This window comes from Thamnophis sirtalis, unplaced genomic scaffold (assembly GCF_051295495.1).
Source record: "Thamnophis sirtalis isolate CommonGarterSnake01/CBP01778 unplaced genomic scaffold, rThaSir2_p1.2 scaffold_11, whole genome shotgun sequence".
Classification (NCBI taxonomy): domain Eukaryota; kingdom Metazoa; phylum Chordata; class Lepidosauria; order Squamata; family Natricidae; genus Thamnophis; species Thamnophis sirtalis.
In genome coordinates this window covers 43,411,036-43,427,808 of record NW_028261391.1, presented here as the reverse complement: position 1 = coordinate 43,427,808, position 16,773 = coordinate 43,411,036, and the positions used below count along the sequence as shown (strand labels likewise).

At 35.1% G+C, this 16,773-nt stretch overlaps 1 protein-coding gene across 2 annotated transcripts; it reads right to left on the bottom strand.

Annotated features, from left to right (window-relative positions):
* Positions 1 to 464: 464 nt before the first annotated feature.
* On the bottom strand, positions 465 to 16,425 carry KLHL24 (kelch like family member 24). Of its 2 annotated transcripts, none has more exons than XM_014052141.2 (7): positions 15,900 to 16,425; positions 9,902 to 10,880; positions 8,981 to 9,165; positions 8,079 to 8,197; positions 5,966 to 6,154; positions 2,388 to 2,576; positions 465 to 1,743 (listed from the first exon to the last, which is right to left on the bottom strand). In XM_014052141.2, exons 2-7 carry the CDS (start codon positions 10,819 to 10,821, stop codon positions 1,546 to 1,548), a joined length of 1,800 nt encoding a protein of 599 aa, XP_013907616.2. In that variant the 5' UTR covers positions 10,822 to 10,880; positions 15,900 to 16,425; the 3' UTR covers positions 465 to 1,545. The 2 variants fall into 2 exon arrangements, with proteins under 2 accessions (XP_013907616.2, XP_087581814.1); XM_087725688.1 differs by lacking the exon at positions 15,900 to 16,425 and adding an exon at positions 12,725 to 12,780.
* Positions 16,426 to 16,773: the final 348 nt, after the last annotated feature.

Genomic DNA, 16,773 nt, shown 5'->3' with positions numbered 1-16,773 from the left:
AAAGTACTGTATAGCCAATGCTAAAAGTATTTAAAGGCACCTACTGCAAACACAAGTATCTATGAGAAAGCACTCAGTAAATAATTAATTTGGAGCCATATCCTTATTAAAACATTTGATGAATGTACACTTATATAAGATTCCAAGGCACCAGAAATGTCACATAGTATATAATAACTGCTTAAAAATCAATTTAATCAGGCATATTTTTCAGGCACACTTTGACTCAGTTCCTAATAAAGTTAAATGTTAGTATATGTGGGAGATTAACAAGCAAATGTATGTTGGCTGAACATATCAGATATAAAAATGGTGATGTAAAAAGAATATACATAACTTACCTATGTCAGAATGTCCGAGAAAATTTCATAATATTCACAGCAGTGTAATAATTATATGGAAAATATTCAGGAAGCAAACAATAGTGTACAAAACGGCATAATGAATTTTCCTTGTAAAACATGTTCTTGTACTGTAAATGTTTATCGTACAACTACTGATCACAGCAATACACAACACAAAAGTGCTGGTAACAGGTATACTTATTTTCACAGCTAGAAATCATGTTTTAATATGCATTTTCTACACTAAAATATGTCAAATTTATTCAAGTTGTACAGGGTATGCTACAGGAAAAATTCAGAAAATGATCCATGTCACAGAGAGATGTTACCTGGAAAAATATTAATAACAGGTACATGACAGTTGTTTTTATTCTTTAATAGAAGACAATGATTAATCAACTGCTTGTACATTGGTTCTCCTGTATCTTAAACAAAAGCTCCTTACTATTGAATTTTTTGAAATCTAAAGTTGTTATTTACCAATTTGGGACCAATACTGAAACCCAATATAGTGAGTGGCAGAATTTAATCCTAATTAAAGTCCTTTGGGCTCCTGATGGACAACTATGATGTGATCTTTACTATACTTAATTTCAGATGGAAATTCTGAAGATTTAAAAAGTAACTAAGATGTTTTAAGGTCTCATTTAGAAATAAAATGAAAAATAGTCACATACCACATACTAAAAAAAAAAAAAGAAACACCTCTTTAACAGTGATTTTTTTTATATAGATGGACCTAAATATTTTTAATATTCTTTATGATTCTTTCATGATGATGCAAAGCAACATTGGTGTATATTATTTTCAAATATTTTAAAAATTATTCTAATAATGGTACTATAAATTCAAAGTGAAAGAAAATAAAGGGCAACATATTACTTAAACCATTTACACATAAATCATATATAAACTTAATTTTTCACATTGACAGTAAACAGTACTTATCCCATTGAAAATATGAAAAATGCAGGTAAAACTATTTGAAATAAACTTGAAAAAATACAATATGGACATGAGCATGATCTATTTAGTAACATCAACTGTTAATGATTTCAGAGGAAGTTAAAAATCATAATTATGGGAAATATGTAACAATCAAGATTTTAAACACAACAGTGTTTCTTTCCAGATGACACTTTGGAAAAGGCTGCTTTCCTGCCCTACAAATTCTGACAGTAATATGAGCCTGATTTCTTACTCAAAAATTCTTCTTATCATTGTATCGGTGAATAGTCACACAGCCATGGTATGATACTGGTCTCGGCATGGCAGCTACTCCAGTAATGATACTTGTTGCAGGGTCATAACAAAGAATAGTATCTGTGGCTTCTCCATTTTCTCTTCTCCCACCAAGGATATAGATTTTCCCATTACAGACAGACATGCCACAGTTTTCCTGATCATCAGATCAAAAAGAGAAAAGAGTAAAATAATATTACAATAATTGTTTTGTTAGAAATGTACCAAATTATTCTTTTGTAAATTTATTTTCTTAAGCTTGGGCTTTGTATATATTCCTTGTCAATAAACTTTTGCATCATGCTTTCTGAGAAGTATTTCTGCCTCTTATAGATATCAACATGGGCAAATTCTAAATCAATCAATTTTTTTATGAAAATCCTCAAGTATCAAGCTCAGTCCAAATATGGTTTCTGCAAACTTCCAGGACAGCACCATCCTAATACTTTCCAGATACTTCAAGTAGTCTTATGCTGAATTATATCTTTAAACCAAACTTTCCCATTTTGTGCCCTCCAAATATATTACACTTCCGTAATTTCTCATCAAAATTCTGATGTTAGCCAATTAATCCAATATATTTGGAGAGATCTATATTGGAAAAACCTGCTTGCTTCTGTAAGTACACCAAGATGAAAAAAATCACTTTGTTATTTGGAGTAAAAGCCCAATGCTCCAGTATCAATTTCATAAAAAACAAACTTGTAGAAATAAAAAGCTTTCCTAATTTTGCACTTAAATCATTTTATGTTAACATATCATTACTTGTACATATGAGCATTTTTAGTTCTTAGATGTTACCTGTCTACTAAATGTGTTCTGCACATGCATCCAATAATCTTCAACCGGATCATAGCAATATATCGCTTTTGTGAGTCCCCCAGCAACATAAATGAGATTGTTTAATGATACAGCTGTAATACATCTCTTCGCAATGGGGATTGTTGCCCGAAGGAGCCAAGAATTAGTATCAGGATCATACGACTGAACCTTAAGAGAAGGAAATACAGGTTGGTTTTTAGCACATTTTTGGTATATTATATAGTGCTTATAAATTCTTCTTTCTTTGATTTTTAACATCATTTACTAAGTGATGTAATAAACGATCAGCAAATCAAAGATTATTCTTCATTTACCATAAGACATAAAATTTGCATACTTTCTTTTTGACTTAGTTTAGCAAGTATAATTGCTAAAAATAAAAGATGTACTTGAAAGTCGTAATGAATCAGTTTAGCCTGAGAAGAATGAGATTTGCCTTTCCCTGGGTTTGTACATGTTCCTATCACCTTCTCTAGCAAGCTTTTTTTTAAAAATCATTGCTATTCAGTATGTTATCTGGATTCAACATAGTTAAACTTATGGTTTAAAATACATTTTAAAATACAAACTTGAAAGCAAGTCAGTTTATAGTTTATAGTTTATTTATTTGTATGCCGCCCTTTTCCCTGGGGGGACTCAGGGCGGCTCACAATCAAAAGGAAGGGGGGGACAGACTTTTACATATAAGACAGTACATGATTAAAACGCAACATTCATACCATTCGGGCGGGTTACAATCTTTAGCCCCAGGCCTGACGGGATAGCCAGATTCTAAGGGCTGTGCGGAAGGTCTGGAGGGTGGTGAGGGTACAGCATATGATAACAGAATTTCCTTAATTTGTGAAATTCTGCAAGGGAAATATTTGGGGGATAGGGGTGAGGGGGGGTCTGTCTCTCTCTGTCGCGCTCTCTCTCTCTCTGTCTCTCTCCCGCCTCTCTCACAGCATAAATATTGAACCACAGCATAAGTCTGCCTTGGCAACTCCCCCCCCACCCCAAGTCATAATGCTGCCTTTACCTAATCTTCGCCTAAGAGTAAAATAGTAAAAAAAGTTCTTCTTAGTTGTTGTACTCCTGTTAAAAAGAAATTCTCTTTAAACCAACAACATTTAATGACAGTTGCAAAATGTGTAAAACAAATTATTTTATATAATAATTCAAAAATTCAAAATAAGTCTCAGCAAAACAAAATTTTAACTACGAGTTGAATATTCTTTGGAATAAACAGCCAATAAACATCATGATTAAAATTTTGATTTTAGAACGTTACAAACATTTGAAATAAGAGTTTGAAATTTATTATAAAGAATCCCTCCTGTAAGAAAATGCTTTTTTTAAAGTAAGATTTTAAAAATTGGACACTAAAGGTAAGTAAACATTATAATTAAAAAGGAACAGCCTTGATTTACAATTACAGAATGTAGCAAAATAGTCTTAACACATTATTTTGAAAAATGGACTCAGAAATTCATAGTGTTATCAGAGACATCTGACTCTATGGAAGGACTGTGACTAAAAGATGTTATGGAAGAGGAACAGGTTTTACAAGACAAGACTGAATCCGAGTTGAAGGTTGATTTACAAATGTCATTCTTGACATGGAAAACTCCACATACAAAGGAAATGGCTGATGTTTAATAATTAAATAGGATATGCAAATAATAAACCAAGAGGGTAACCTGGATAATTTTCCTATTTGGATGGGACAGGCTTGTTTTGAAGAATTTTGTGAGAAAGGTCAAAGAAAAAAAAAGAGAACTTTTGCAACATTATCTGAATAAATATTAAGATTATTAGAAGTCCTCCGTATTCCATCCGCCAGTCAGTGCCGACTGGCGACTACTCGGAGGAGAGCCTTCTCTGTTGCGGCTCCGACACTATGGAACAATCTCCCCGTGGAGATTCGTACCCTCACCACCGTCCAGGCCTTCCGCACAGCCCTCAAGAACTGGCTAACCCGTCAGGCCTGGGGATAATCTTATTTCGCCCCTCCCGAATGCTGAGTGAATGTTGAGTTTTATTGTCTAATTTACTCTGTGCACATTTCTTTTTTTGTATTGTCCCACACTCCCCTTCCTTTTTTGATTGTAAGCCGCCCTGAGTCCCCTCAGGGAAAAGGGCGGCCTATAAATAAACAAATCTGAATCTGAAGTCACAGGAAGGAATACAAAATTATAAAATATAAAGCTCTGTGGCACATACCGTCCCGCTGGGGTGAGGTTTGCTCCCATCTTTCTATCATTCCACAAGGGCGTGAACACTTGGCTCTCCCAGTTAGCCCGGAGTTAACAGGGGACTACCACATTGGAGGCTGCATTTCCTGCTTCGCCTCTGCCCATCTTTTAATTCATATTGTTATAGATTGTTAATGTTTATTGTTATTGTTTCATTGCTTTGCTATTATGTTTACATGTTTTATCATTTTCTCAATTTTTCTGCTGTAAACTGCCCAGCAAGATGGGCAGTTAATAAATTTAACAAATAAATAAAGTTGGTTTATTGACCAAGGTTAAAGTAGATATATTGCTATTTCTGGTATCCTTTAATGGACTTTTGCTGACACCAGGCCTAAAATGACCATAATTTATTTATTTATAGAGAAGAGATGGAGTATATGAAAGAATAATTTGTTACCTTTGAAGAGAAACTGATAAGTTGCTAAAATTGTTTACATTTGTGAAAAATGTGGGGAGTAGCTTCTTTATGTATTTCTCTTCTTTTTTAAAACTATATTCTTACTTTTATTTTTCTATCTTTTCTGCACCTTCTACTCTTTCTTTTTATTCTTCTATCTTTGTTTTTTCTTAATTTTCCTGTTATAGCAATAGCACTTAAACTTATATGCTTTACAGCCCTCTCTAAGTAGTTTACAGTGTCAGCATATTGCCCCCAACAATCTGGGTCTTCATTTTACCAACCTTGGAAGAATGGAAGGCTGAATCAATCTTGAGCTGGTGAAACTCGAACTGCTGACAGCCGGCAATCAGCAGTAGTAGTCTGCAGTTCAGCATTCTAACCACTGCACCACCATGGCTCATTATAATTATAATTATAATCTTTAATAAAATTAAAAAGTATGTGTGGTAAAAAAAGTCAAGAATGAATTATGATGATTGATTATGGATTTTATTCACAAATGAGAAACCACTAGGACAGAAGTAGATACAGATGATCTGGTTATCCAAGTGAAAAAATGAAGATTGAATCAGAAAAAAAAAGAAAAGAAAAAATGAATGAGCTGAGAAAAAGGGAAAGATTAAAAAAGTCAGATGGCAGTAGTGAGTTCTTGAAAAAGACGAGAGAGAAATTTAAACAGAAAAGGAAGATATGAAGTGATGCATGGACGAGGGAGCAAAAATGCTTTCAAGGATAGAAATGTATGGAAAATATGATATAGTATTAGCTCTATTTTTATTTTGTTATTTCATAGTTTTAATTTCACTACCCTCTCATTATTTTTCTGCACTTTATACAGGGTTATTTACCTCTACAGCTGTACATACATAGTTTAAAAATACATTTTAAAATATTACTAATGTGAGAAAAGCATATCAAACCTTATCAGAGCATGTGTTATCATCTGGACCTCCACCAATCACGAACAGTTTGCCCACACAGCTGGTAACTGCTGGAGAACTGACAGCTTCTTTAAGTGAAGCTACTTCTGTCCATCGATTGGAAAAAGAGTCATAACACTCCACACTACTCAGTCGATTTTGCCCATCATATCCTCCAACCACATACACCTGTTAGAATATGTAAAAAATGTTATCAGCATGTATTTATCCTCTAATATTTTTACACAAAAGTTACACAAAACCTGAAAGTCTTCAGATATGCCTCAACTTTTCAAAATCTTATGTAAGATTATTGTTCCTGGGCTGAAAAAATCCACATAATCTGTGGCTGCTAACATTTAAGGACTTATTTGTATTTCCATGCTAATATCTTATGGTTGATTGAATTTTTGCAGCCCAAAAAAGACATCCCAGTTTAAGATTTGAAATGCACCCAAATGCATAAAAACTGGCAATTGAGAGCATATTATGATTATTACTTTTAATGGTTTTATTCTCTCCCTCCCCACCTCTATTTATTTTAACTTGTTCAGCATCTGGGTGATCTTTGTGACATCGGCCACAATACCTCCTTCTACCACCTAGTTTGGTTACAAAAGTTCTTCCCAGCTCAAACATAGAAGCTTCAAATATCACATGTAATTGTACAGAATAATTTGCACAAATTCCTAGTAAGTAAAACAAAAATAAAAACATACTCCAGATTTTACTCACATAAATATGCATACATGCAACCTCCAAAATAACAACTATGTATTTTTTAAAATTGGAAATAAGGAAAAGACTAGCAACAACTCTAAATGGGTAGCGCACATGCTTTGTATGCAAATAATCCAAATTTTGAATATTAACATTTCCAAGTAAAACTGAGGAATCTGCTGACTGAAATGCTAAGATACTATTAAACAGTTTGTCCTAATACAGATAAGGAACAACATTTTATCACGATAAAATTAAAATTCATTTCTTACTATAGATGCAAACTTTGCATTATGACCCCACATTTTGTATCATCTGTTCTCATTATTCAGAAAGCCAGGAGTACCCAACAAGACACATAAATAAACATTTATAACTATTGGCAAAAGCTCCCATTTTCTCCCTTCAGATTTATTCCACTTATAACAGCGGATGATTTTCTATCAAGCTAAAATAACGTGAGGGGAAAACTACTAATTGAAAAAAATAATAATGACACATGGTTTAACAGCAGGGTTCATATGATTCTTTGGACAAGATCGGGCCAAACACATACTTCAGATTTAATGATATTGAATTTGAAATAGAAGAAACAGCTTGGCATTAGAAAGCACGGCCAAGATATCAAAGAGTTTGGGGAAAGTGGTCAGTTTTTCCCCAAATGAGATAAATAGTTTGAAATAGATCTATACTAGTCTCCCTTTATTTATTTATCAGCACAAATACAACATATATATACACATACATACATACATACACACACACACTTTTTTTAATTTGGGGAAAAACTGACCACTTTCCCCAAACTCTTTGATATATGGATGTGGATGTGGATCCCAGGACATAAAAGGATGTTATTTTATTGTTCTGTTAATAAGGACATTTTTAATGCCTATCTTACTCCTGCTTCATCAATAACTAGAAAGAACATGCAATACTTCACATGACTTCAAATTCTCTTCAACTTGGACTATATCAAATATTGTGCAGCAGGAGAAAACAGAAAACATGAAGCACAAATTTATTCCAATATTTGTAACTTCATTTACTTGCTGACTATCTTGACATTATTCAATATGTTGTTTTATTTCATTATCTTTAGCAATATTTTCTGTTTCTGCCCTTTGCCTATTAAAAAGTGTATATCTCTCTCTCCCTCCCTCTATCATAATAGGCTGCTTGTTATAAATAAAAAAGGCCTGACTGAGAAATCCTTTCTATGGCAACTGTACATCAAATGTAATGTATACAGTATATCAACAAACCCAAATGTTAAAATGACATGTTTCAACAGCAAACCTCACCTTTAAGACAGAATTCAATGTAATTTTGGGTTAGTGTTTTATTACAACCATACTTCAGAAGCTAAGTATCTCTAATAAAGATACCTTACCTTTCCAAGGAGGACTGCCATTTTATGACGCCACCTCCCTTTATTTAGAGAAGCGACTCTGATCCAAATATTAAGTTGAGAATTATAAATCCACACATCACGGCTATTGATTCTCCCACCTTATTGAAAAAATAGAATTTATTATTATTATATAAGTATTGTCACTGTTGGGTCTCATTGTGGAAAATGCATTACTATGTTACAGGTAGAAGTGTATAATTTTTTTTTTCTGAGTGTTTGACATTTGAAATGCTCTGTGATGAATCCGAAATGGTTCTTTCAAGCTAGATATGTTGCTTTGACCATTTTGGAAATATTTCAGGTTCAAAAAAGCTTAAAACATCTGTTTTGAATACAAAATGCTGCCACAGTATTCAAAATGACTACCTCAAATTCAAAATGTTTCAGTGTGAAATGCTTTGCAAACCTCTAGTTTATACAACTAAAAATAAAATGCAGAACAATCATATACTTTCAAAACTTCTTGATTATAGAGTAATGGATATAAACCTTTTCTCATCAAAGAACATTTTCTGGAATGATATTTCAGTAGAAACCAGACCAGATATACAGGTTCTCACACTGAAAATTGGACATTCCCTTTAATTGAAATCAACATATATAAATGAAGACGACTTTTCAGAGTTATTCAGAAATGGACAAATAAGTCTTCTCTATGTTCACTTTATTGGGCTGCGGCAAATTGGTCGTGATGGTAGCAAATGGGCGGCGGCAACAGGCAGATTTTTTTTTTCCATTTTCCTCCTTTAAAGCTAATGTGTATTTTATAGTCCAGAGCATCTTATAGTCCAAAAAATACGGTAATTAAAAAAAAATATTCTTTAAAATAACATATTTTTTTCTATTACACCTCCCCCCAACAAATAATATAAAATTATTACCTGAAACAAGGATGTCATTCCTCAAAGCACAAACTGCATACTCAGATTTTGTAAATTCTGGTAATTTTGCCAGGGATTTCCACTCTCCTGTCATTGGGTCATAACATTCTGTATATGGCAAATTAAATCCCCCAACACGCTCACAACCTCCAACAACAACTATAACTTCAGAGTAGCCAGTTGATCTATAAACACAAAATATATTTATAATTTAAAATTTTAGCAACAGTACTTAAAATTGACTGAAACATTATATTTAAGAACAGGATCTCAAAACTCTACATAATCTACATACATTTGAAAACAGTGTTAAGCAACCTGAAGATTTCCAGATATATACCTTTACTGACTGATAGTACTGGCTCAGTTCCTAGGTAAACAATTAGACAGAATGAATTTAAATCAGTATGTGAGTGAGAATAGAATTGAGCAACCAAGCACACCAGCTTGATTCCTTCCACCAGTGACAATAGTGAACTAAACCTGTATGGTCCATCTAAGCTGGCAATCTAGATTTTTTTGACTGCAACTCACATAGGACAATATGAGTAGCAAACAGCAATCATGAGATTTGTAGCCTGAATGATCAGGTTGCATACCTACCCACCCAGCTCCCCATTTTGCAAGATCTGCAAACCAGGATATATTAACTTGTTACACTCCTAATAATAAAGGGGCTGTCTTGATATATGATTTGATAAAAAGAACAAATAGATTTTTCAATTCACACATAACATCAGACAAACCAGAAAATATGTTCTAGGTCTACTTAGTTACTTCCTTCAGCATAGGGAATTAAGTGGTAGTGACTGAGCAGCATACACACTTGCTTTTTCCAATGTGCAAATCAAAATATAACGTTAATAGCCAAACAAAATTATTCTGGAATTCAACAGAAAGCTACTCTGAAGATCATCTTACCTTCGTGGTCTAGTTCTTGAAGACATCATTTCATTTCCAAGGACATGGTACCTCCGTGCTTCATGTAACAATTGGTAACATTCAGGTGAGTTTTGAATCAACTGGTCTACTTCCACTGTCTGAACAAAGTAGTTAGGATGTAACAAAGGCAGTCTCACATGTGTGAGAATTTCTTGTAGAACTGAGCGCCTGGATTCCACAGTCCGGTAAACCCAGTGCATAACTGCTTCAAACACCATTTCTTCTTTGCTTATTACCAGTTCATCACTGCAAATGTAATCAATAAGTTCATCTTTTCCAAGCTCAAGAAATTCTTCATGCTGGGCCACATCCTCAAAATTTTGCAGTGCAAAAGTTTTGCATTTTGTAAAGAGTGTTTTCAGAGAGTGTGTATCAGCAAAACGTTGAATTCCTAGACAGTTACAAGGATCTAGTTGCTCTTCTAGAAACTTAGCACATGCATCGCGCAAAACACTTATTTGAAAGAGACTTGACGTTTCAAACAGGTACTGCACATTATCCGTGGTGATTTTTACTTTGCCTGTATATACATATTGTAAAAAGCAATCCATGGCTTCAGCAAAAATTCCATTAATTTCTACCAACATCTCCCGACTTTCTCTGTGATCATTGCAAAACATAGCTCTGAAGTAGCTGCTGCAAGCTGAAAGAACAGCACGATGACAAGGAAATTCTCTGCCTTCAACACAGATTATTACATCTGTGAACAAGCGACTGTCACGAAATTCATTGAAGATCTGAAGTATGCTTTCAGCATGGGATGAGCCAGAAGAAAAATCAAAGAACTCATGGCCTGATAAAGACTTTGGGTCCATTTCAAAAACTTTACGCTTGGTGACTGGGGATTCTTGGACCCGACTATCCCCTCTGTTCAATCTGCGCCCCAGTATTAGTACCATGGTTACATCAACTGTTCATGCAATCATGGAGAAGGGATGTAATGAATATCTTCTTGTTGCTAAAAATAGATATTTTAAAAATATTTCAGACTACAAAGGACATTAATACACTAAGTAAAAGATTGGTTCATCCATGCAATAGGACTATAGTCTTACTTAGTCAAAAGGAGCAAACTATTTCTCAAAACTAAACTCTTCTGTCTTAATGCTATTTTGCTAAACTAACCAATCCTGATATTTCTTTAGCACAGGAAAACTTTACAGAATACATTGAATGAATGAAAGACCTTTGAAGGGAGATTAAATACACAAGGAGGTGTTTTGGGGAGGGAGAATTGCTTGCAACTTCATCCTCACAAGCATCACTTTCACTTTAGCTATGAAGAGCTGTTTGCATATGCATTTAAGAACAATCAAAATGGGATATATAGAAGCTAGATGGAGACAGTTTTGTATCCAAACATCTCCATTCTCATACTGGACTCACTATTTAATGACACTTGTAATTTTTCTTTATGGATTTCTGGTAGGAAAACCGGGAGAGTGTCTAAGAAAACGTACAGAATTCTCTTGGAAAAAATACCTAGTTACTGACCACCCTGATCAGCATAAGCTAACGGGGCTTTAGCAATTACAAATAATTCATTTCAACCATATTTGGTATTGTAGAAAAAATATTAGCAATAGAATTAGTGAAGATACATGAGAAACATTTGTGTTGTAATATTTGAAGATTTTCTTAAGTAGGCTGTAGTGAATTTAGACATGAGTCCGGTGTGTTTTATACTCTGGAAAATATGGTAAACTGTGCTTACTTATTTGTCATTAAAACCATGAACTGAGGGAAAATAAATGAAATAGTAGTCCAGAATATTTTAGAAGCCTATAATTGGATTGTTGATGTATTAATGATCACTGGTAGCCATCCAACAATTGAGGCATGGTAGATAAGCATAAAGGGAAAGATCAAAAGTCTTTTCATTTAGTCCTATCCTCACCAACCCATGCAAATTGTAACAATTCTACTTAGGTTAACAAAAATTTATTCCTGTAATTTCAGAATTATCAAAATGTAAGTTCCTTCTCAGTTTAACACACTTGTTGCATTAACCTGAACACCACTAAATCTTGTGAATATGAAACAATGTGAATATGTTAGACATGGATGTTTTATTTCAGTAACCAACAGACTGAACTAGATAAGTGTGTTTCTTTCTGGAAGACATGATAACCATTACCCACAGTTGTAAAAATTTCATGAAGTTAAGAAAGCAAGTAATCTTTATTCAAAAGTTTTCTATCCTAAATGTGCCTTGACAGGGTTTAGACATAACACTTACCAATGATTTTTAAAACTATATTTATTGAATAAATGCTTGTGGTGATGCAAGCATATCTGGGTAGAAGATGACTTCCTTTTCCAAACCAGCTGTCCTGTACCTTTCAAGTAAGCATAATACTATTCATGAAGTCATTGTATTGATTGCCAATAGATTTCTGGGCTTAATTCAGTTTGTTGATTGTTATATTTAAGACCCTTCATGACAAGGAAATTAATTTCAGTTTAATGATTATGGTAGAAAGAAAGTGGATAGCCTAAAACTAATTTTTAAATTACTTCACCACAGAATTAAAATAAATCTCACTTATCAATTCCATGCCTCTTTACCCCCACTGTAAAATTTTTTTTTTAAATATTACTTTAGGTAGCTTGATTTTACCTATCAAATATTGCACAGAATTAGTACAGTTCTCTTATAATCATTAACGAGATTAGGTAAAATTACAAGAACAAAAGATGTTTACTTCCTTTAAGTTTGTCTAATTCTACTTCGTCATATTCATATCAAGTTAGCCCTGAAATTCTGATCCTTTCTTTCCTGGGATATAAATTTGAAATTACCTCCTTAAATTATAACTCCTTAAGAGGAAGCAATTGTATTTTTTTTCTTTGTTGATCTAAAAAAGTAAAAAAAGTAAAGTCTTTTTCCAATAGTGCTCAACTCCTGTGACTTCATGGACATGCAGTGGTTTTCTTGGTATCAAATCTTTAGTGAGTTCTTGCCTCACTACAGCTTTTTTCAGCACCCCAGTCTAATCTATAGTGTTAGCATATCCCATTGGTTTCTCATCCAAACACTGAACAGATTAATTATGAAAACTGGTATTATATAAAATAACGGATAATAACTAGTGCAATATTTACTGCTGTGCATTTTACCATGAGTCAAATTAAATAATTGATAGGTAGTCTGAAGTAGTGGTTAAGGCATCTGATTAAAAACCAGGAAACAATGAGATTTAGTCCTGCCTCAGGCATGAAAATCAGCTGGATGATTTTGGGCCAGTGACTCACCTAACAGAGTGGTTGTGTGTGTGGGGGGGATAAGATGAGAAAGAAATATTAGATATGTTTGCTGCCTTGAGTTTTTTTTTAATAAAAATAATAAAGGCAGGATAAAAAATATCTAAAAAAATAAAGATAATTTATGCCAACTATAAAAAATGTACATTTTTTACAATTTCAACTGGAGAGCCAGTCTTATGTAGTGGTCAAAGCATGGGGCTAGAAACTGTGGGATTGTGAACTCTACTCTCACCTTGGGAACTAGGTGATTTTGCCAGTCACTTTTTCTCAATCCTGGAAAGAAGGGAGGCAAACAACTTCTGAAAAACCTTGCCAAAAAACCCTGCAGCGACTCATCCACTCAGTCTGAGAAACTGACATGATTGAATGGAAGGAAAAAATATATACCTATGTTTTATAATATAAAGCTTTGCTACTTTTATACTATTTGGGGAAAGCAGGTTCATATTCTGTTGGTTTGCATGAAGCTTCCAAGATTACTTTAATTGAAGTTTATAAAAACTTTATGCAGGAAGCCCAGCTGCAACAATTCTACGGCAATTCAATGTATTATTTAAAGAGATTTCAAACAGGTACTGCACATTATCCGTGGTGATTTTTACTTTGCCTGTATATACATATTGTAAAAAGCAATCCATGGCTTCAGCAAAAATTCCATTAATTTCTACCAACATCTCCCGACTTTCTCTGTGATCATTGCAAAACATTTTATACTATTTGGGGAAAGCAGGTTCATATTCTGTTGGTTTGCATGAAGCTTCCAAGATTACTTTAATTGAAGTTTATAAAAACTTTATGCAGGAAGCCCAGCTGCAACAATTCTACGGCAATTCAATGTATTATTTAAAGAGATTTCCAAAACCAAACAGCGGACGTCAAGTCACCAGACGCTCTTTTCCTAAAAAGAACAAGTCAGGCTCATATACAGGGTTTCCGCCTTACAAAATTATAGCTCTGCACACGGTAGGTAAACTGTGTAAGTGGACCCACGAATAGTTTCGGGATGTCTTCGACGCCATTAAGTTACACTTTTGTGTTGGTGTTTCTAAGGCTTGATAACTGCAATTCCACGTTGTTTCCCTGCGGGCCATCTGGAAAGAGGCTCAGGTTGCCAGAAAGCTAGGGGCATTTGAGTTTATAAAAAAACCTTTCGCGGTTACGCCAACACTCCGCTGACCTAACAGACGAAGTTCTTAGAAACCTTAAACGGCACAGGACCGTCTCGTAACTCCAATCAGCGCCACCAGCTGTTACACAACTGGCCTCGAGTCGAACCCGAACAGCCGCTAGGCGAGCTCGCACGAACACAAGCACATCCTACAATTCACCTTCACCCGAACAGAGCAGGCAACAAGACCCGCCTCCCCGCATTTTATGTCCAATTAGAGAATGCGATTTTTCAAGCAGCTCACTTCTTCCTTCGTCTTCAGCTGGGGTGCGCTCCAATCAGCAGCGACCTTTCCTTCAGTTCTCAAGATGGAGAAGGTAGCTGCGATATCTTGGGGAGGGAGAATCAACTTGGAAAAGACTCGTTTGGACGGGTGCCCACTTTTCATCCTCTCCTTTTTTAGCCTTTTTCTTTTCTTTTTCCTCTTAGTAGTTATGCCTAACTCCTTTAAAAAAATGCCGACGGCCTAAAGGTTTTTTAAGAGATTTCTGTCCACCTTTCCGGAAAAAATGGTCTAGCCCAGTGGAGTACCAGCCAACAGCCACTTCGCCAACCGCCTCAAGAGGGACGGGGGGGGAGGGGGGATTCTACGCACCGGGAGATTGATCTCCCGGGAATCTGTCGTTGAGCACGGGAAAGGACAACAACACAGATCGCTTCTTATAGGCTGTGCATTTGCCACTAAACGTAGAAGGGCCACCAAACGGAACTTCTAGTTACTGTAATGCAGTTGGGGGCGGGGGAAACAATGGGCGAACTTCCCGATGTTTTCAGAAATAAGCCAAATCTGCTGGCCAAAACTTTCTAATCGGTCCAAACAGAAATAGAAGTCCAAACCACTGGCTGAAGTATTTGGAAGCGAAAAAAGGAAGGGAAAAGACAAAATTAATACATGGTAGATCTATTAAGTTTCAAAATAGGAAAGATCCCCTAAAAGAAGACGCGATCTAGCCCTTTACAAGTCCCCGAAATCTGTGTCGCCAACAGTGTAAATCCACATTTAAGCATTTTAAAGAAGTGGTCGAGAAGGAAAGCCGCTTTGCGCGCCTCCCCCGCCACGCGTATTGTTTTCCACCTCTTGATGAATTCCACTTCCTTTCTCCATGCACAAACAAAGCGGTCAACAGCACTAACGGTGCTCTGATTTGGGCTATGTGCTTTTCTCGCGCTACCAACAGAAGAAAGAAATCAGCGCCAGTATCGTTTTCTCTGGCTACATAACAACATCAACGGATTTTCCCTCCTCCGTAATGGCAGATTTTACAAAGAATCCGTATGCATTTAAAACTCCCATCAAAATTGCCTTTAACACTTTTTCGCGAAAAGCGAAAGGATAGGGCAATGCTGGGGGTCATCTATTTTATCGTCAGGGAAGGAGTGTCAGCACTAAAATCAAGCTGTTCAAGATTAACGGCATTAACATTGTTGTTTTGAATGTGTTTCTGCTGGAATAGAAATGATCACCCGGCCCCCAATGACATTTTTGGCCTCGGGGAATTCAGCTCAGTTCTAAGCGGCTGAGTTCACAGTGAAGACATTTACCTGTCTGTCGCTTTTTCCTGGAATTAAAGAGTAGGTAGCAGCAAAGCCTCTTGCTTCCTTCTCCTTAGCCCGCTCGCTCTTTTTCGTCTTTATCAAGTTCGAGCTCAACTCTAAACAAAGAAGACCCCAAACATGTGACCGCTCAGAGTCAAAACAGATGATGTCACGCACTTACTAGCCAATCTCAGCAGGGCCGGCTGAAAGATGTCTTGGGAGATGTAGTTCTCTAATCGAATGGTTTGCGACGCAAATTTCATATGTCGTTGAAAGAACTAAATTTCCTTTTATAAACGGAGAGTTGCACAACTTTATTGCTGTGGAGGCGATACCGCGTGATGATTTCTGTATAGGCAGACAGTGGCAGCTTTAATTTCTTAAAGTTTGTTTTCATTGAACTATAAAAAAACTGCAGCACTACACAACAAAAAAGTACTGATTGTATAGTGAAGAAAGAAAATCTAACATAATGTAATGATTAAAATAAGCTAAAGAGTGTCCAAAGAAGAAAACTAATTAACAAAAAGTATCTAATAAGGATGAGGAAACAAAATAAATTCATTTCTTAACTTATTATTAAATCAACATCTGAGAGGCACATTGATCTTCATATTGTTAGAATAAAGAGACTTTAAAAAAAAAACTTATATTCTGGATCCTTAAATTCAAGCTTCTTTCTATTTATATAAAATTAACCTTTTTTGTTGTATCACATGCTCTAGAGACAAAACTCTTCGTGAGGTGACAAATTCAATATCATTTATTATTTCTCCCCAATATTATATTGACATACACAATGATTTGAAACCAAAGCAAGTCTGTAGCTGGAGAAGAGTTAAAGAAACTTTAAATTTCTTATGCCAACATAAAAGTTTTT

Bases quoted from the DNA above. Each gene is read 5' to 3' on its own strand.
- KLHL24 (XM_014052141.2), bottom strand. From the start codon at position 10,821: ATGGTACTAATACTGGGGCGCAGATTGAACAGAGGGGATAGTCGGGTC. The intron at 9,166-9,901 runs GTAAGATGATCT...TTGTGTTTATAG, and splicing joins TCAAGAACTAGACCACGAAG to ATCAACTGGCTACTCTGAAG. The intron at 1,744-2,387 runs GTAACATCTAAG...TCTGATGATCAG, and splicing joins AGAACACATTTAGTAGACAG to GAAAACTGTGGCATGTCTGT.